This window comes from Chelmon rostratus, chromosome 6 (genome assembly GCF_017976325.1).
Source record: "Chelmon rostratus isolate fCheRos1 chromosome 6, fCheRos1.pri, whole genome shotgun sequence".
Classification (NCBI taxonomy): Eukaryota; Metazoa; Chordata; class Actinopteri; order Chaetodontiformes; family Chaetodontidae; genus Chelmon; species Chelmon rostratus.
The window spans coordinates 5,368,307-5,389,204 of NC_055663.1; the positions used below are offsets into that span (position 1 = coordinate 5,368,307).

At 44.0% G+C, this 20,898-nt stretch overlaps 2 protein-coding genes across 2 annotated transcripts in view; one reads left to right on the top strand and one right to left on the bottom strand.

The window, feature by feature from the left end:
• Window positions 1–9,632, top strand: part of zcchc14 (zinc finger, CCHC domain containing 14) — a 34,036-nt gene extending 24,404 nt beyond the window's left edge. The window contains exons 10-14 of the mRNA XM_041939844.1: window positions 4–101; window positions 2,637–2,734; window positions 2,921–3,073; window positions 4,558–5,787; window positions 6,467–9,632. Coding sequence (XP_041795778.1) covers window positions 4–101; window positions 2,637–2,734; window positions 2,921–3,073; window positions 4,558–5,787; window positions 6,467–6,522 — 1,635 coding nt within the window. The 3' untranslated portion in view covers window positions 6,523–9,632. The remainder of the gene's footprint in view (window positions 1–3; window positions 102–2,636; window positions 2,735–2,920; window positions 3,074–4,557; window positions 5,788–6,466) is intronic.
• A 1,948-nt stretch (window positions 9,633–11,580) lies between these two features.
• On the bottom strand, window positions 11,581–18,174 carry map1lc3b (microtubule-associated protein 1 light chain 3 beta). Its single transcript, XM_041939474.1, has 4 exons — window positions 17,944–18,174; window positions 14,768–14,823; window positions 13,188–13,294; window positions 11,581–12,687 (listed from the first exon to the last, which is right to left on the bottom strand). The coding sequence occupies exons 1-4, from the start codon at window positions 17,981–17,983 to the stop codon at window positions 12,510–12,512; spliced, it is 381 nt and encodes a 126-aa protein (XP_041795408.1). The 5' UTR covers window positions 17,984–18,174; the 3' UTR covers window positions 11,581–12,509.
• Window positions 18,175–20,898: the final 2,724 nt, after the last annotated feature.

Sequence of the window (20,898 nt, forward strand, 5' to 3'; positions counted from 1 at the left end):
CAGTTTTTAGCGCTGACAGAGGAAGACCTGAACAAGTACGACCTGACCCAAGGTGCAAAGAAGAAACTCAAGACTCAACTGGAGCTACAAAAGTCACTGGAGTAAGCTGCAGATGTCACTAAGTCTTTTTGATGCACTCATGGCTGATAAGGATTTTCCACAACAGGAATGTCAAACTTACAATGAGCTTTCTAAGTTAGATCAATACCACTTTCCTGTCCTGTCAGTATGAAGCTTGAGCCAGGAGACAATTAGCTTAGCTTAGCATAAAACTGGTACAGGGGGAAACAGCAAGTGTGGCTTTGTCTAGGTCAGACATATGTCTACCAAACACACCTGTTGTTGCAGGAGGACTGAGTTGCCTTCAGGCTAAAGTAGTGATGAGGCTGCTACATCGCAGCTGTGCGTTGTTTGTATAGTACATTTCATATATAGAGGCTGTTGAAGGTGCTTTACATAATGCATTAAAATCATAAAAAGGTAATAAAACGCATAAAAGCATTAAAAGCAATTAAACAAATATAAACCATTTGAAAAGAAATCAAAACATTACAGAGAAAGGCGTTAGAAGTTGAGTCCAGCCTAGACATAAATCCTCTGATCCTTGCTATGGTTTTAATAGAAACTCTTGGATTTGACGTGGCTGTTAAAGATTAAGTCAGAGTCAAGATTTCTGACCCTCTTGTTTAGTTTTCAGAGACAGAGAGTCGAGATGAAGGCTAACGTTTGGTATTCGGACAGTTATCTTGGTTTTGTCTGCATTTAGCTGCAGAGAGTTTGAGTCACTGATTTCTTTTATTCCCTAGCAGAGATAATCTCTGAGAGTGTAGTTGCTTGGTGGCAGAGCAAAGTAAATCTGGATGTCATCTGCATAATTATGATAGTTAGTATTATTGTTTTGTATAATGTGGCCTAGAAAGAGGACCAAGAATACAGTATTCCCTATGATCCCTATGAAATTGGTATTGAAATATAAATAAGAGCCATTCCATCATGAATAAATCCCTCCATTCTGAAAGCCACTGTCAGTGGAACAAAATCCAATAAAAGTGGTACATAAAGAAGTCCTACAGAAAAGTGTTTATGTAGAATGAATAAGAAAAGTTCAGCTGTTGCCAACAGCTCAATAGACCCTTGATGACTTGTTTGTATCGAAGTTCAAAACCAAAACCAACTAGAAGTGCACACTCACCAGATCTCCGCCAGATGTTGTTGGGGACAAGCTGAAGCAGTTGTTTATCTCTCGCGGACAGATACTCACATGGACACACGTGCGTGCGCACACGACCAAACGTTTCCCGTATATGGAAACTCCACAGAGGGCGAACCGTGCAGGGATTTGACCTGGAGGTGAAGTGTCATCCTGTTAGACTCTGCTTTCTGAATGACATCTATGTGTCCCTTTGAGCCATGAGAGGCTTAGCGTGCATCCTCTCACATGCTCACAATCTGCCAGAACATCTGGAGAAAATCACGAGAGCAGGTTTTGAACTGAGGGTGCACAGAGTCACTCAGAACCTGCTCAGGGAAAATCTGTACTCGCGAATCTGTCCACTAATGTCGGAGGTGCTGAATTCAGCATCGCTGATGTACTGGCAAGTGGTGCTGTGGCTGTCCTAGAGCTTCACTTAAAATAACTACTCACTTTAAAAGTTAGTCTACATACAGAGTATATGTTGTCATATATGTTGCAACATTAGAGCATGCTCATCATCTCATCTGTAAAAACTAGAATGATTAAAGTACCTGTTACAGTGCAGGTCTTTGTGAAGTTAGCAGATGCTTTGTCCTTTTAATGATTAATAGAGAGACTGATCAGCTGCTGATTTGGACAGTAAATATTCAGCAGTACCGTCCACACAGTGTCAATGGTTAACCGGCTGAAGGTGGGCCATAGAGATAAGATGTACTTCTGCAGAGATAACCAACAGAAACACATGCAAAAACACAAAAACGTGGATGTGAAAACAAATGCGTCTGCATGCTCTGACTCTCTTACTTACACAAAAACATACACTCACACAGGTACACACACACACACACACACACACACACACACACACACACACACACACCTGGATTTCTGGGTTTCTCACATGTGAACTGCTCTCATTATCTGTGATAATGGTGTTTCCATCCCCAGTATCAACAGGTTTCCATTAGGCAGGTGCCAGCTTGTGTGTTTGTGTGTGAGTATGCTTAAACAAGACACAGGAAATGGAAAGTTCCCGCCGTGGTGGCCATGCGACAGGTTTGCAGATGTTTGGGGAAGAGCAGTTGGGATGCGGATGAACATGTTGAGTGGAAAATGTCTCCCCCTGGTGGTGACAGGAGAACAAGAGCTGCCTTTCAGCTTTTCTTAACCTCGGGGCAGGCTTCTACCTTCTAACTTAAGACTTTAAGGTTTTTGTTTTTATGACACTTGGGATATCTTGTTCCATTCCAGTCCAGGGTTGAAGGTTAGGGTTAGGATTATCACACAATCATTCCTCTTAAAACAACAGAAATCTATCATATAAAATGATTTCGCCCCTTCTTTTTATGCAAAAAATTAGCTTCTAAAAAAAGTGTCATGTTCTTAAAACAGGATGAGCCACAGCATGCATCAAACCTCTGTGTGTTGTGTGTGTCCCCAGCAGAGAGATGAAGATGGAGAAGTGGTCCTGCAGCGGCATCGCCAGGGTGACGCCTTCCAGTCACATGGGACCCTCAGCGCATCCCACCTCCACTGCAGGTAACACAGCTGGTTTGTCTCAGGCTATCTCTGCTCATTTAACTTCATTTACAAATTAGTTTAGAATCTTCAGACGTGAAAAATGTTTGCTGTCAGCTTAGTTGGCCTTCATTTGAAAGTAAATTAGAATTAAACTGTGGCAGTCCGAAAACAGCCCAAGATTGTGTTGTATTGAAATGTATTTAGGAGAGCTGCGAGTGGAGGTGGACGCTGCGCAGCACCATCACCCCGTCTCAACAGACAGCAGCTCGTCCTCGGGTTACTCCAGCTCTTCCTGCTCCCCCCGAACACCACTCTGCTGTGACTCCACCTTCGACAGGACCAGAGACATTCACAGGCGTAAGTCTTCTCACAGGACGACTGAATCACGATAATCCTGAAAAAGCAACTCTGATTGTGATGTTCCCTACTGTAGTGTTTGCTTATTTGGTTTAGTGCTCAGTTCCTAATTCGTGAATTCCAATTCATGCACAAAATAATGAGAACAAATTGACATTAGCATGGTCTAAACAGAAAGCTCCCTGCTTCCTCTGTTGCTGAAATATAAATTTCTTACTTCTTTTATTCCATTTTGTTTCCTTCCATTTTGAAGAATGTTTGGCCTGTAACACACAGAAATTCATTTTTGTGTCTCCTTACATTTACTAGAAAATCTTCAGGGTTTATATGAAATGAACAGAAATTCAAGGGCTTCTGACACTGCCACATGCAATGAAACATTTTATACATTTATCAAGTCATTTATACTGTAACAGCCTCTATTTGGTATTAATAATTGTGCAATGGCCAAACGACATGTCAGTGTTTCCTCTATAACAGGCCTGGGAGGCCAAAAACATTTCTTTTAATGCCAGCAGCCTTTATCTGTTCATTCAGACACCAGTGATTTGTGTTTGTGGGAGCATCTGTGCAGCGCTGCTCCGAAACATGAGTCAAACTCTGTGTCACTGCCTGGGAAACTCTTCATGTGATGAAAGCGCCACTACCACTACCCGATCATTAGTGTCCTCTTCCCTCGTTACACTGAGGTGGGATTAACCTCTCCACATGCAGAGCAGAGCGGAGGAGAGACGGGTGAAGTGATGATAATGTCGTCAGTACAGGTTACAAACATGCTAACATGCTGATGGATCCTGTGTTTCTGGGTCTTTATTTGACCCAGACCTCATTGATCTGGAGGTGATGTCACGTAGCCCCGCTGTGTTTTATGCAGAGTGAGCGCTGCACCAGACTCCATTTTAAAAATAGCGTTTTAAATGCTGCATCGCTTGTGAGCAAGACATAAATTAGGAGGCAGTTTGGCCTTTTTGTGCTCTGATTAATTTGGTATGCAGTTAACACACCAGTCATAATTTTCCTCCTGGCACTTGCTCCTCATGTTCTTCATCGCTGTTTGGAAAAAGAAAGTAAGAGGAGTAACAAGTGATGTGTTCCCTTTCTAAATAAAGGTGTGAGGTGGATCTAGTTTATGCTGATGTGAAGAGTGGCTTATGTGGATTTTGAAACACAGATTTACATAAACATAGCAGAATAAATTTACATTTTTAAAGAAAACACTGCATGTCTATCACGTTATAATATGCATGTACATGTACACATTAGCATGCCACCAACTGTATCTGTAAGTTGTCTCCTTTAATATGTCTGATCTTAGCAAACCATCTGAAGTCATACTCCTGGAAGTTTCTCCTGTATAAGCCCAACATTTTCAACATCCCTGGCGTATTTCTACTGTCTGTTAGTGATTCCTGCCTTACTCTCTCTGGTGTTCAGTCACACATTAAGGTGAGCTCTCAACACACCACCATGTATCTGTGTCACAGGTATGCCGGGTCCGGACGCAGCAGGAGGGGGTCCCGAGAAGGACCGCTCCTGCCTCTTCATCCTGAACTCCAGCTGCCCCACAGGCTCCAGTCGCCCCACAGCCCAGGTCCTACCTGTCCAAACTGATCCAGCTCCCCCTCTCCCTCCCTCCTGCTCCTTTGGCCTCCCGCAGCCTCCCTACCACCCACAGGCCAGTTACCCCCAGACCCTGCTCTCCCCGGTCTCAAACCCAGCACGCATCCTGGCCTCCCCGCGTAAGCCCAGGCCCCCTCCGCTGTGCACGGAAGACCGGACTAAGCCGCTGGGCTCGGGCGTGCCTACGGCTGGTGCAGGCTTCAGCACGGGGCTCAATGTGGGGATGGGGGTGAGGCTGGAGAACCTGTTCCCTGGCCTTAACATGGACGGCTCATCAACGCTACAGGACTCGGTGGTTTGCCGCGGCCTGGCCGGAGGTGCTGTGGGTCTGATGGTAGAAACCAGCTCTGCTATGACCTCCACCTCCAACAGCCTCCACCACGTCTCCCACCCCCCTCTTCACTTCCACCTCTCCTCCTCCTCATCCCCCTCTCCATCTGGATACTACTCCTGCCCACCTACTTCCTCTTCCTCCTCCTTCTCCTCTTCTGTCTCCTCCTCATGTCCCTCCACAAAGTCTGGCTCACAGTCTGGCAGCTCCAGTGGTGGTGGTGGCTTTGTTCCCATGGCAACCGCAAGCAATGTTCCAGTGGCTGCTGTGCCCGGCAACACTTACTACCCACCCCAGCCTGCCTCTAGCCCCTCCCCTTCCCCCTCCTCTGCGTCTTCATTGGATCAAAGTTCAGGTCACACCCCTTCCGTGTGTGTTTGCAGTTCCTGCGGTTGTCGGGGAAACTGCGGCGCGTATGGGGCGTTGCCTGGATACGCAGCGGCCGGCTACCTGCAGCCATTGTCGGCCGGCCCCTCCCTCTTCACCCTGGGTCCTCTGCTCCATCTCAGCCCCCTGATAGCCTCGTCCAGCACCGCCGGCACTGGAGCCTTCTCCTACCCGATGATGATGCCACCACCTCTCTACCGCCACAGCCCTGTGTCACATGACCCGCAGCAGGGCTTCGCCTTTTACCAGCCCCATGGCATTGTGGGAAATGGAGGCCAGAAACGGACAGCAGGGAGCCTGTCGTGCTATAACTGTGGTGCCAATGGACACAGAGCAGAGGAGTGCAAACAGCCGCCCATGGATTCAACACAGCAAGGTGAGTGAAAAGAGTGAACCAGTGAACTACAATGATTTCCTGATAGACTTTAGACTCATTAATTGATGATAAATAAGCAATGAAAGAGTGAATTATCTCGCAGTATTTGGTGGCACTCTATAAATGAAGCAGTGAATGAACGCTAATTGCATGTCAAAGATGATGAGCTCACCAGTTAGTTTCATTACTGTAGTGTAGTAATATTCTACGTGTGATTACATTATTTCTCTTAAGATTAGAGTCAAAGAGTCTAAAGATTGAACCTACATTTCATATTATTTATGTAATTATAAAAATAATCCACACAATCAGTAAAGAGCCACCAGTGTTTAGACTGCAACCATCTGTCTGGATGTGAAAGATCATTTTAGATTGTCTGTTAAAAAACAATGTTTGCAGCAACTTCAGTTTCTTAATTGCCTAATGCATTTATCTAAAGTTTTAAGGCTGCATTTTAACAACTTTTTAGGATGCCTATATCCAACGATGATAAAATTATAATTAATGATTTCAAACACACAGTTCTATTTAAATAATACTTCTTGTAATTGTGGCACAGAATGTGGTTCAACCTGTAAATTACCCATAAATAAAGAAGATAGTCAGTTTCTGTTTCTGCTGCTGTATGTCTTTGTATTATTTGGGCAGCTGAGTTTCTCTGTGTTGCTGTGTTTCACAGGGACATTTCGGCTGAAGTACACTCCTCACTCTGACAGTAAGGACTCAGGGGACTAACGAGTGGAAACACTAGTGGATCTGAACTGTCGTACTCCTGACACAACTGTACCTCATGCTCCTGCTGGAGCCAGCAGGCAGCGGCCACAGAGTTTAAAAGGGACGAGCAGACGGACGGCCTGCCTCCAGGTACAAGGAGGCAACGCGAGTCTGTTTAAAGACCGTCGATGTGAAAGCGCAGACCACCTGTGTCTTTTGTAATTCTTTTACAACAGCTTACGGAGAGATGAGAGGAGGATGGAAAAGAAACAGATTGCTTGTCACAGTGTGTGTCATCAGATTAGCTTTCATCCCTCCTCAGATCTCCACAGAGACAAACACGAGTCACAGGCAGAGCTGGAGATTTGTAAACTCTGCCTCGCCTCCTTTCAGAGGACTCTGCCTCATCCTCAGAAGAGACACTACAAACAGCTCACCAGCCATGTTACTGATGGTGCAGTACAATCAGAGAGTCCCAAAATCTGCCACCCAGCTAAGTGACTGAGCATTTATTGTCTTCTAGGTGGTTCACAAACCAAAGGCACAGCACTCACTGGGAACTGAGCCGAGTGCATTTTAAACATAAATCCCAGAAATCAAATTATAGTGACAGACTGGATACCTTGCATTTCTGTCCAGCCCTCTGAACCCACAAAGAAGCACCTTTCACTGAATCTGCTCATATAAAACATCCCATCCTACATTTTATGCTAACAGGACGTTATGCAATATGTGCGCTGAGCAAAGGCAATCGACGTGCGTCTTCAGAACTGCCAATTAAACTTGGCAAGAAGTTTAACTACCATCCACAACTCTTTTTATGCAGCTGTGAACAGCTCGTCTATTTCCGGTGAGCATCACTCTGTAGGAGAATAGCATCCATCAAAACAGTTCATGTTAATCCAGCTTTGGTTTGTTCACAAGAAAACGCCACAGTACACCTTTAAAATGGTGAATCAAGACGGTTGATCCTTTACAGAACCTGAGGCTCTGCAGAATCTGCTGCTCCACCCAAGATCGGGTGGTTTATTCCCAAGGAGACCAAAACTGACGAGGCATTCAGGCGCTGTAATGTCAGCTTTTAAAGTTGATGACCACATGGTGGCATTAAGAGGCTGGTGGTGTAGAGACCAGCAAGAAAAACCAAGCTCCATGATACCAAGTTGTGATGATCCAACGTCTATTCTGTGCCATGAAAGCACCAAAAGAGCTACACGGCTGGGAAATGCATACTGTGCAGTAAGAAATAAGTGTGTGCTGCACTCATCTGCTCTGCTGCTAACAAGGCAGATCATTTATCCGGTCACAGAGGAGCCCACAGGCCGGTGCAGCGGGACAGACTGACACAGTATCTTTTATATAAAGAAAGGAATAACTTAACATATTAACATTTGCTGAATTTACAACGGGGGATAAATAATAGACGGCGTCTCACAAAGTTTTTAAAGTTTCCTCTAGCAAGTGTCAAAACTATCAATTGTCAGACAGGTTTTTTTTAGGGAGTCTGGAGCTCATTTGCCACTGCCTCAAATTACTCATGCGCAAGTTTAACTCTGGAACAGAGATCTGATCTCAACGAGGACAATGAGAGCGCAGTAAATTCCCATCTGTAAACACAGAGGTAAGATCGGGTTGTGTCAGATATACAGATAAGGTCCTGTGTTAATACCGAGTGTAAATGAGGTGTTACTGCCTAGATTCCTCACAAAAGCTTTTCCAATGGTTCAAATCATGTGATGTATAATCTAGTAATCATTGAGCACCAGGGCACTGATCACCTTCATTCAATAAATGACATTATCTTATTAGGCACTGACAGCCACAAAGGACACACCTTGTGTATCCTTCAAACGAGGGTTTGACATGTGACTTGGGCTTGTTGGCTGCGAGTGAAGATGTATACGCTGGGTGAAGAAAGATGGATCATGATTGATGTGATGGACGGGTCACGAAAGTGGAATCCCTCTTCAGCAGCTAGCGATGGCAGAGTGAAAAGCCCTTCACTGGCGCCCGGGGCGAAATCCGGATCAGCCTCTCTACCTCTGAGCCAACCTGAGAGCAAAACGGCCTCCTGTGCCAAATACTGTTCCTCTACAGCAGGACAATCACAGTGCACACTGAGCAGTTTCACACACTTCAAAACCTCTTGGGTCAGTACAGAATGTCTTTGTATCTTCAGATCACACCAGTGTTTCATTCAAGCTGGATGGACATTTCAGAAGTGCCTTCTTTCAGTTCAGCTTGATGACATTGTTTTTTTCATGTTGTTGTTAGTGAGTGAACGTTGAGCAGCCTGGATGTTGATCCTAAACTTGTTCTCACTCCAGTAGGTAGGGAGTTGTTTTGTAATTAACGTACGCAAAGGAAAATTGAGGACAGATGAGTTGGAAAGAGTCTGAGTACGTTAGAAAAACATTCTCAGTGTATTCGAGTCATTGAGTGCGAGCGAGTTGCTGGGCAGGACCCAGAGTTTTCCAGACATGAGGACAACTGGTCCTTCAGATGAAACTCTATCTGTACCCCTGGAGGGCACAGCACGGGGCACGCGGGGTGTTTATTTAAAATAGTAAGTATTGAACATTCAGTGTGTTTAACAGCTTCTGTCTGTTGTTAGAATAAGTCAGCAATGTGCTTTTGTATTATGATGTTAAATGTCTTCTCACAGAAATATGAGCTCTCGCTTGTTCAGCCGAATGTCCATCTAACTTCCTGTAACAGTGCAACCGCCTCTATGAACACGCTGCAGAAACACTTCATACGTACTTACATGGTTGCACAGTACGGGACAGCTGCCTCCATACCAAAGAATGCCTTCTTTTGGATTTTATTTGTCACATATCTCTACTTTTGTAGGTTTTTTGGAACTATTTAGTTTTGCAGTTTCCTTAAAGCCAGAGTCTAAATCTGTAAGTCTCAGTAGAGGTGGTTGACTGATCCTCCAGCATGCATGTTGCCTCATCTCTAGTAAAATGTGCTCTTGAAACGTTTGTGTGCAAATGTTTGAACTCAGTTTCTAAATACCCAGTTCATTTGTAGGTCAGATTTTATATTGCTTATTGCGTTTTAAAACTTGTTGTATCAGTACTTTGAGGGAAACACGTTTGGGAAATAAAATATTTTCTGATTCTGTCTTTCATCATAGTGTGCATATGATTTCTTTGTTGAGGTAAAGACTCCTGTAACTTTGTTGGACTCATGGTGGACAGCTTTAAAATAAGGATCAAAATCAGTGCAGCAGAACCAGAGATGTGTTCCTTCTTTCATACTTTCTTCCTCCTTGTCCAAACCTGGCAACTATTTTACCCACAATGCAAAATGACCTCCAACAGTTCGATGTGTGATACTAGTGGCAGCTACTGTAGCCCCGAGGCGTCGTGCACAGATGAGGAGCAGGCAGCAGAAGTCTGGTAATCTCACTTCTTTCTACATCCACACTCCCAGTTTGTTTGCATTTTTAAACTCCAAGTTCTCAGCCCCAACTGATGCTGACTCAAGTGACATCACTTGAGGTTATTTATCAGATTTTGCATACGTCTCTCTGGCGACGCTAAAGGCTTTTTCACATCTGCAGATGATGTGATTGGTGACGTACAATTAAGGTTTATCAACATAAGTACGTCTATTTCTACAATGCAAAGAACACACATTTTAGCACTGAGTGCTTGGTAAACAGCTACATCTCCAACCACTGCCCTGGGTTTGTTTGTCACTGCTCTTCTCTTGTCATGAATTATATTCAGTACCAGCCTGAATGTAAATCCAATTATATTTCATGAGATTTCTGTCTGAATAGTCACATCTAAATCCTAAAACTAAGCCAGTGGACTGAAGGACTTGTGTTAAACTTAGCCAGAAGAGCAACACTGAGATCACAGGTCTAATTTTGGACAAAAACCACCATTCTCATCCGTAGTAAATTACAGGGCAGACAGTGGAACAGACCCATATTTACACATTCAGGATTAGATGTTTCAGATTGCTAAAAAATACATACATATCTTAAGTGTTGCAGAGCATTACTCTTAATCTGCATCTCAGTGTTATTTTGGAAACTCCTAACAAGCTATAAAGTGATCAACAAAGGTTGTTTTTTTACTTTTTACCCAGACATGAGGAATGCACATGAATACACATTTACGTTTGAAAGCACAGTATATGACACAATGAGCATGTTGAACCATTTGAAAAGCAGAGCTCTCTCTCTCTTTCGGCCACCAAAGCAAAGTTGGTGCAGCACTGGGTCAGGCAACACGATGGAGGCCTTTATAACCGCTGTTGTTTTGGGATATTGGTTTATAGTGAGAATAAGACAGACACCCCACAATTTCTCCTTTTTTTCTCCTTTTATTGTTTACAAAATACCAACATAAATACATAAGAGGAGGCTGTGCGATATTGCTGTGTGTGGATATGTGTGTGAGAAACAGAGGAGCAGGCAGAAAGGTCAGCACTGAAACGAATGCTCCACCCCTCTGTAACAAACACACAGTGGCTTTCACTAGTCAGAAAAAAAGTCACCTTTGTACTTCACATACTGCAGACAGCGAAGAGTAAAGACACGGTACAGTGGAATAAAAATCACATAAACAAAAAGAACCAAAATGATAAAATACTGCGATATAAAAGCTGCTAAACAACTTGTTAAGAAGATGGTGAGGAAGAGGAGGAGGAGGAGGAGGATGAAGAGAAGTACAACAGCACAGAAAGTGTGGAGGACCATCTATAGAGCGCAGACCTTGAAAGCCCACTGGGCGGGGGTGCGTTCCCCACAGCGACAGCGCTTGTTGAATTCCAGCGAACTGAAACTGAACAACAATGACAGCTGTGGGGAATCAGCCCTGTGGGTCAAAGGCAGAACACAGACGGACAGTTAGACAAGATGCCCGGGTCTCACCCTCCTTTTGACTTTCCTTCATTCCCTGATCACCTTCATAAATACTCTTGACAAAGAAGATAATAAGGAAAGGAAAAGGGAACCGCCTCCCCTCATCAGCGTTTACAGAAACACCATCATGCTCCATTCACACATGCACTCAGACCATGCTCCTTGTAGTGTGTCCAAAGTCAACTTGGTTACACTCTCACTGGAACCCCTTTCATATTCAAAGCTGTAAAGTCAATATTATCTGTACACCAAGGCATTTTTTTTTTTTTTTGCAATCTACAATCATCTGTTTCAAGAGCAAAAGCAGTTCCTAACATCTTGTTGTTACAGTGAAGATGCTGTAGCTTACAAGGCAGGGAGGGATGAAAACATCAAAGTAGGACCACAGAGGGAATGTGACGACACACAGCAGAGATGTGTTCTCTAACAAGGACGTTCTCTACTTCATTTACCTATTTTCTCTGGTAAAAGTACTGCGATCGAGACTACTAATCCCTTAGTTTTATCTTTTAACTCCAATAAAAATCTCCATTAAAAACAACATATGAACCCACACACCCCTAACTTTCTCTGGTGCCTGTCTCCAAAAAACTTAAAATTAAAGGTTGGCTTTCTTCATTGGCTAATGTATATATAGATAAGTGGTGGCGCCTCACCACTTTTATGTAATGTCACTACCTGAAATGTATATATACATGAACATAAGTACAGCCTAGGAGACACGTAAGCACAACACTGAAATTAACTGCCATCGACAGGCTGCACTTTGCCATGACAGCGGACATGAATCACCAGAGAGGACAATAAAGAAGCAGAGACACTAAAGACGCTGTTGGCCCGAGTCATCGTCAGATTTGGGGATTTCTCTACTTGAACTTTCTGGTCAACCCTTGTGGATTTATGCTACTGGGAGAGTGAGGTGGTCCACGAACAGTCCATTCACTCACTGCAGTCATAACGGAGACCAATTGGAGCTGGGAAACTATTTTACGTTGTGTTTGGATGAAGCAGTTGGTGTTTTAGTTCTTTCAGTCGACTAAAGGTGCGTGGCAAGAAACATGGAGGGGGCTAAAAACTACCAATTGTCCAATTTCCTGCCAGGTGGAAGAAGAAGGAAGGCTGTTCACTGGGTGGTCGTGGCAGTGCCAAAGGTCTCCTGGGAGGCGTACACCATGTAGAGGAAGCCATCTTGGTCCCGCTCCCGTTCATAGACCTCAGAGATAGCAGCCGACACAGAGACCATGCTGTGGCCGTTGACCAGCAGGAAGAAAGCCTGGTTGGAGTTTAGCTGGAGGCGCCTCCTGGTGGGGAGACAAAGCCATGGCAGAGTGAGTAGGAGAGGAGAGGAGAGGCGAGGAGAGGAGAGGAGAGGGAAAAGAGAAGAGAGGCAATGGATGAAGAGGAGAAGAAATGAAACGACAGGGAATGAGAGGAAAGAAAAGAAAAGATAGAAAAAATAAAGGAAAGGAAAGGAGCAATAAGACGAAAGGAAAGGACAGAAGGGGGGAGATGAAAGGAGAGGAGAAGCAAAGAGGAGAGAAGAGAGGAGAGGATAGGAAAGGAAAGAGGAAGAGAGGCAGGGGAGGTAAGCGGAAAGAACGAGGAAAAAATAAAAGAAAGAAGAGACAGGAAGAAGAAAGGAAATGAGAGGAAAAGAAAATCAATGATAGAAAAGGAGAGAAGAGAAGAGAAGAGAAGAGAGGAAAGGAGTGGACAGGAGAGGAGAGGAGAGGAGAGGAGAGGAGAGGAGAGGAGAGGAGAGGAGAGGAGAGGAGAGGAGAGGGGGGGACTTCAGGTCTACCTGATAATCTTGATGAGTTCGCTCATGTTGACGTGGTCTGGCACCAGGAACTTGGTCTTGTCCAGGATGGGAAGCTGTTTTTCTCCTTTATACCTCTCAATGATCACCTAGAAGAGACACACACACAGTCAGCAAACCATTTCTCCACATCCATCCACTGCAGAGACACTGGTGAAATTCTATGAAGGCAGCGTTTCCTGGGCTGTTTTTAGACCTGATACCCTGAAAACTGAAACTGCTTTGAGACCAGTGTCCATGATCAATAGTGAGATGTGATAGGTAGATGAAGTCAGACATATCAGATGATGCGGTGAATGAAACTGGCTTGCTGGAGCTTTGAACACAGAACCTTCTTGTTCAGTGAGACATTTCATTAAGATGCGTTTCAAACAAGCCTTTGCAGACGGCACCGCAGAAGCACACAGACCACCTCATCACCGACAACACATGCAAATGATAGACATCCACTACACTTACCCCCCCCGACTGACTCTGACTTCATACTTATATGTAGTTTAGAATTGAAAACACTATCTATTACTTATGTAAGCCATGGATTGTCTTAATTATTAATGCCTGTGTTTATGTTGCCTTTAATAGGACAGTATGCACACCATGATACCCTGATGTCTAATGCAGATTAAATATTGTATTTCATGTAATCTTATATCATTAAAGTGAAATACATTGACCTCTGTTTGAAAGGATGAAAGCAGGTATACTGCTCAGTGAGGCAGGGCCGGGTCTGAGAGCTATAATCAGGCTGCCCCCCCCCCCCCCCCCCCCCCCCCCCTCCCCCACACACACACAAACACACAAACACACACACACAACTGTCTTCACTGAGGCTGTCTGGATGGGGTTACATTACAGTGACACAGCGCATCTGCCTCTGGTCTCAACACTTACCATGACATGGCAGTTTATAGCCCCAGGAGAGTACACAGGAAACACACACACACGCACGCATGCACACACACACACACACACACACGTAGACTGGGGTGCTTTTAAGATGAGATGAGGCCTACATGGGGCAGCAGATGGAGGGCTGTGGTGATACTCTATCTCAAAATGAAAAAATTAGCAGGTGAAACATGAGGTGTGCTTTTGTTTATTGGTGGTTGCTAAGAGCCAGTGGAAACCTGACTAATTTGCAGATGCATCACACCCATTTCTCATAAGAGAAACTAGAAGTAACTGCTGTGGTAACGCTAAAACAGAACCTAACTAACCCTAAAACATGAAATAAAGATAAGAATAATGACGAGCAAGACAACAAAAATAAAATCTAACCTCCAACCAGATGTCAGAAGATGCAGAAATGTGTCTGACACCAACAAATAACACTGAACCTCACTGACAGCTCGGAGTACAACCAGGAAACATGTGGTAACACTTTCCGTTCGTCTTGTTCTTACTGGTGTCTTCCTGCCTGCTATCACGCACATCATGCCGATACATTTCTGCCATTCAAGTGTTTCTCTCAAGGTGTTTTTAAAATGTTGCTTCCCTGGATCTAACTGCACAGGCTTCGGCGCTCATCCCATCAATGCAAGTGCACGTGCGTGTGAACTCACAGGTATCTTGTTGGGGTGCTGCTCTCGGATCAGTCTGACATCCTCTACTCTCTGTTCTGAAGGGTAGAAAAACAGACACTGGTTAATGGAGCTGTACAACCAGACGGGCAGATCAGCAGGTCAGGAGAATCAGCACGTACTGATAAAACACGAATGAGTTCATGACAGTGCAGACACAGACACAAAGTCACGAACAGAGAGAGAGAAGCCACACACACAAAAAAAAAAAACAAGAAAGAGAGGCAGGTTTTAACACTCCACACATACATACAGTATTCAAATCACACCCCTCTGTAAGGTACTGTATTTGGTGATGATGTGATCAAGGTGTAATTATAATGTCTGGTTAAACAGCTTTGTGCAGGGGGCAACGGATCATGCACTCTCACACATTCTTAACCAAAGAATGTTGCAGCTGTAATTGGTCTTCTGCTCTTTTTCATCATTTCTACTGCGAATAATACTCATAAAATACTCATAATATGAATATATTCTTGGAGCTTAACATTAAACAGAACAGAAACATCTGGGAACAATGTATTTAACAGACTGCTTAGTGGACTAAGGCGCTCCACTGAAAACATAATGGGCTTTCCTAAAACCCACTCATGGTGTAAGCACGTTGTTCCACAGTGATTAGCATATTATTAGACTGAAATTATAATTCACTCATTTTCCACTCAATTGCTTAAGTGCGTGATCACAAGTGTGTACAGTCTGCATCCCTGACACACACCACACCTGTGCAGGAAATGAGGCTAAAACGGAGATTTGATTTATTTATATCAAGGATGTTCCTAGAACTCTTTTCATAATATTAAAAGTATCTAAATGCCCTCAGCACAGGCTGCAGAATTTAAAGTCATGCTCAGTGGTGCCTGGATGGTCTCTACATTTTAGATTGTTAGAATCTCAACTGAAGGTTGACCTTTTCAGCACTATGTTTGGAGATAACTCAACAGATCAGGTCAGCAACACAGCTGCTGATTGGACGGATCACTTCCTCATTGATGATCGGCTGCAGAGCAGGCCCCTCCTTTCTGAGGTTTAACCCCATTCTAGGTGATTTGTAACTGGGCCACAGATAACACTCTGGGCCGACTGCAATTTGTGATGACAACGTCAACAACAGCAGTCTGATGGTCAACATGGGACCAGTCAACAAATTTGAACATGTGGAAAAAACATCTCAACATCATGAGCATCTCCATCAGTCTGTGGACAATGTGTACAATGAAACTGTGATAAAAATAGCAAAAATGAAACCAGAGCCAACATTCAAAGGCAGTGCACTGCCTCCTGTCAGCTGTCAGGCTTATCTGAAGCTTTCAGTTACTGGTCTCCAGTCTTGTGACATGCCACTAAAAAAAACATTTCCAGCCACTGTTAGGATATCTAGTTCAATCAAATGACAATTGTTTACCCTTCTGAGGGGGGCATTTTCATGCTAAATTTGAGGAAATGTGGGGCATTGTCCTGTGATTACATTTCAGTCAGAGTGAGTTCATCGCCCAGGAACAGGGAAGCTCTGTATGTGTCAACTGTCTCTCATGACCAGACTGAAGCACAAACAGCCTTGGAGTCATCAGATTTTAATCAAACACACACACGCACACACATGCGCACGCACACACACACACACACACACACACACACAAAATGGGAAGCAGTTCACCTAAAAGCATCTTGGTTTTTTTCGTACATTTCTGTTCTGTCATAATATGGGGATTTGTCAGTCACACCCAGCACAGCTGGAAGATTCGCCGTGGTTTCCTGAGTCATGTTATGACCTATTACACAGATATGCAACTTGAACTGTTTCAAACTCAGAGACTGAACTCGGGTGTAGGCCTGCTGATGCATCCAGGCCTAATGACAGTGTAATGTGTACTGTGAAAAGACACGCGGGCCCAGATAATCATGTGCAAGGCAGTGACACAGGGATGAAATAAAGTCTGAGGCAAATGATGACTGCCAGCTGCTGAACACCATTACAATGTAAACAATCACCATAACTAACTGTTGAATATATACGTTTATATATTCACGTGACTGCCTTCACCAACAGTTCACTGTGCCTCAACAAGTTTGTCGCAGTACAATACATTACAGTAAAAAAAAAGAACCAGTTTGGATGTAAAGCTTCACTTTAGCACGTTCGTAAACATAGTCAAACGCACGTGACCCGATGTTTCTCTGTACTGCCTGGTCCGCACGTGCTCCGGTTGTGTAAATTTGGACCAATAACGTGACGTTAAACCGGAAGTCGGTTACTTTTAGTCATGCTGGGAATTATATTTCCAGGGCTGAAGGCAACAGTTCCCATCTTTGTCCGAGGTACATGACACTTTGAGGAAAACAAGTCGAGAACAACTCATCAACCTACTGACATTTATGATGAAAAGAAATTTCACAGAATGACACTGAATCGTTTTACGTACTGAATACACAAAGAAACACAACGTGTATTCAGTTAGAGGCAAGTGGTTAAACGACTAATTTGCATTTGCACAAGCACTGCAGGCCTCGTCGTTAGCTCTGTGGGTGCAGGAGGCAACTGAAACTAATCCGCATCGAGGCTGGGGCCTAGCCTTCAAACAACAAGAGGTAAACTGTGCACTTTTAGAAATCAGTCTGTTCCCAATGTTAAACTCCTCTCTTCTCCTCCACAAACTGTCCCATCCCCCAATCCTGCAGCTCTCCTTCTGTCTGCTCTGCGTTTCGACACCACTTTGTTTTTCTACCACCGCTCTGATGCAACCAAACACACACACAAGGAGAGACAGGCCTCCAGCAGTTAACCCTGTTTTATTCTGCTCTGTTCTTTTCTATCCTATATTCAAGCTGTATGTATACAAGTGGAAACCACTGCTGACCTCTCTCTTCTTTTAAATAGGCTGACATGACCGCAGAGCTCAGTGTACATTTAGTGTAGCTGAAAAACCTGCAGCAGTAATGTTGAGCACACATTTAAAGTGTATCCTGAACAAAATGAACGCTAATACTCTGCGCTGGGATAATAACTAACAGCCACCTGGCCTGTGGACGCGACAGGACCAGGACTCTGCTGCAGTTCAGAGAGAAAAATGGGGCGACAGCTACAAACATTACATAAAAGACATGAAGCAGAGGCGTTGTGTGTGTAAAATGGTAAAACAAGCTGCGATAGCACCTACCGAATGTCCTTCTTTGTTTGAAGGTTTTTTCTGAAGGCATATTGCGTCAAAGTCGAGCAGCTGGCAGTGGATGAAAACAGAGGTAGCGCGTGTATCGAAGCAAAAATATAAAAGCTACAAAGGATTTCTAAAAGTAGCCGCGGTGCTGGTAGCTTATTGGTAAAACAGAAACTGAGGACGATACTTTCGAGATGGCTTGATGTCGCTGCTTCCTTCCTCCGGCTGTGTTTTTATCAGGACGAGCTCGAGCAAGCAAAACAAACCAGTCAGCTGACCTCTGACGTCATGCCCCCTCTCTCTCTCCCTCTCTCTCTCTCTTTCTGTCAAATTCAATTTAGGACAAAAACACTTAATTAACGCTGGATAAACAAATACAGACATCAGACTGTCGGACTTTGAGTGGTTCTATTGAATTTCTAGTCCTCTGAGAAACACCGAGCTTTATCATGACAAAGAAAAAACAAATACTCCATCACAGTTTAAGGAATAAATGTAAGTAAGAGAAAATGGTGTTATTACATTTTTTATTTTATTTACTTTATTGATCCCAAGACTGGGAAATTATTCTCTGCATTTCACCCATCTCTGTTGTGAAGAAACACGCACATGCAACATGCAGTGAAACACACAGGAGCAGTGGGCTGCAATAAAGCGCACAGGGAGCATATTGATGGTTTAAGTGCCTTGCTCAAGGGCACATCAGCCGGCTAATGGAGGGGGAGGGAATACTCCACCACACCCAAGTTTTCTGCCAGTCCGGTGGGGGACTCGAACCAGCCTCCAACCACCAACCTCTAGGCTACAACTGCCCCTCCCTACATGAATGCTGCTAAAAAAAACCTAAGTAGAATTTCCTGTTCTATATCTAATTTCAGTGAAAGACAAATTAAAAACACATTGTTGGTTTTGTTCAGGAATGGTTTTATTAACCTGCACCATATCCTGAAAGGCCTCATTCCAAGACCATTCTAAAATCACATCCCCTTTTATCAAAGTTTGAAACACAAAATCTGTGGATATAACATCAGGTGAAAGCCCAAGCACAACGGCTGCCTTTGATGAACAAGCCTGAAGACTGAAAACACACATATCTTTGATATTTTTGCCAGTATATTCTTGCATCGAGTCTGCTGTAAGATTAAATCCACTTTATATTCATTAGTGGAAGTGGGAACAGCAACTGGGCACACTGAGAGACGCCCTCTCAGGTTGAACAAAAAGAAGAAAACATGACTGTCACACCGTGTCACATCGGCTACTCTGATTGTGGTCAAAAAACTGTCTGATCACCACAAACAGGTGTCATAATGGCTAAATGTGGTTGTGAAGACATGTAGAGAGAGAGAAAGAGCGTTGTCATGCTGTCATGAAACTTCACAGGTGTGGTGTTGAGATCAAAATGAAAGCAGAGCTCAAAGGTGTGGTCTGACTAATGAGAGCTGAGTACTCATGTAATATGGTAGCAATAACTAGGCCTCTTGAGTGCTCATGGCTTAAAAATGTCAGCACGTTGCCGGACGAAGCAGCTGGTGTGATCCCACAGGAAGATGGTCCGTAGTTTGCCTTGAATTTTAATTTTGGCAAAATAATCCAAAAATCTATGTTCTAAAACTTTTTGAAATCTGACTTCTTTTTAAAGGATCACAAGCCCTTTTTCAAAGTATGTATCACATGTAAAATCTGTAGAGTTTAGTACACATAGGCCTATGTTCGGTGGAGTAAAACATTCAGTACTTTAGAAGTGCATTAGAAGTAGCATAATCTGAACACTAAATAAAAATACCTTTATACTGTAATTAAATCCAGGAATTGCTAAATCTCTCCATCTCTGCTCGTGGACATCAGGGTTGATGGTAGTTGTAGTTCATCAAAAGTAAACCAAGAAGAAGGCGCAGTTCTGTATTTTGTCCAGCAGGTGGAGAGCTCTGATCACCTGTTGCTGCTAATCTCTACCGTCAAAGTTACCAGCTGGTCTCACGGATCAGCACTGGGGGGCTCAGCCTGGTACACTGCTGGAGGCTCATCTAACTGTACTCTTACCTTCAAGCAGAAACTGCAGAACTGGTTTGAAATGAGCCCCAGTTTGTCTCTTAATGTAACAAGGGAAGCATCTGCTGCAAGAGGTCACGAACATGCTGACAATGCAATGAGGCCCATGTCAGATTTCCAAATGCAGACATGTCCATGTCCTTCACAGTCATGACCACACGTAACACTCTCTTACTCACTGAACACATGGCAGTGATGCTGTTTTCTGTCTCTTTACCTTTCTTTTCCAGGTCTTTCTATAGGAATGGCTAATGTGACGGTGTGTTTGTTTATTCACAAAAGACCTCCCAGTGCATTATATTTTTAGGCTGGCCATGCTGCGAAGCCTTCCCCGCGGACTTCCACCTGAAACCCCCCAGCTGGCGCTCAGTCAGGTGTGCCTGTGTGTGTGAGTGTGTGTTAAATGGGTTGCATAGAGATTACTCTTTGTGTGTGCGCGCTTGTGCTGGCACCCAACTGAGTGTGTCTGTTACAGATATGAAGTCTCTCTCTCTCTGCCTCTCTCTCACACACACACACAGAGTATCATCTACCACTGTCAAGTTGTGTATTTGTCTCAGCATGGTGCAGGCCCTGAGGACTGTGTGTGTAGGTGTGTATATGAAGCATCCATCCCTGTTTTTTCAAGTCAAAGACAGCTGTAGAAGCTGATAACAAATAAAATTTTCAGTTGGGGTTTTGAAGTGTGTGTGTGTGTGTGTCTGTGCACACATGCTCGTCGATTCTGTGTCAGAGCACACACCTATGAGTCAGGGGACAACCCTACACTTCAATCAAATATTTGCTGTCAATATTTAGACCCTCTCCTTCCCTCCTCCGTGTGCTCCCTCCTGCTCCCACCACTCATTAGGTGGAGGTGTTGTGATTTCATGGTTCTCACCAGGAGGCTCCACATGTGCAGGCCTG

What these genes read in the sequence shown, in the direction of transcription:
- map1lc3b (XM_041939474.1), bottom strand. Translation starts at nt 17,983, where the DNA reads ATGCCTTCAGAAAAAACCTTCAAACAAAGAAGGACATTCG. An exon ending in CAAACAAAGAAGGACATTCG is followed by an intron (nt 14,824 to 17,943) that starts GTAGGTGCTATC and finishes TCTACCCTTCAG; the next exon opens with AACAGAGAGTAGAGGATGTC. An exon ending in AGCACCCCAACAAGATACCT is followed by an intron (nt 13,295 to 14,767) that starts GTGAGTTCACAC and finishes TGTCTCTTCTAG; the next exon opens with GTGATCATTGAGAGGTATAA.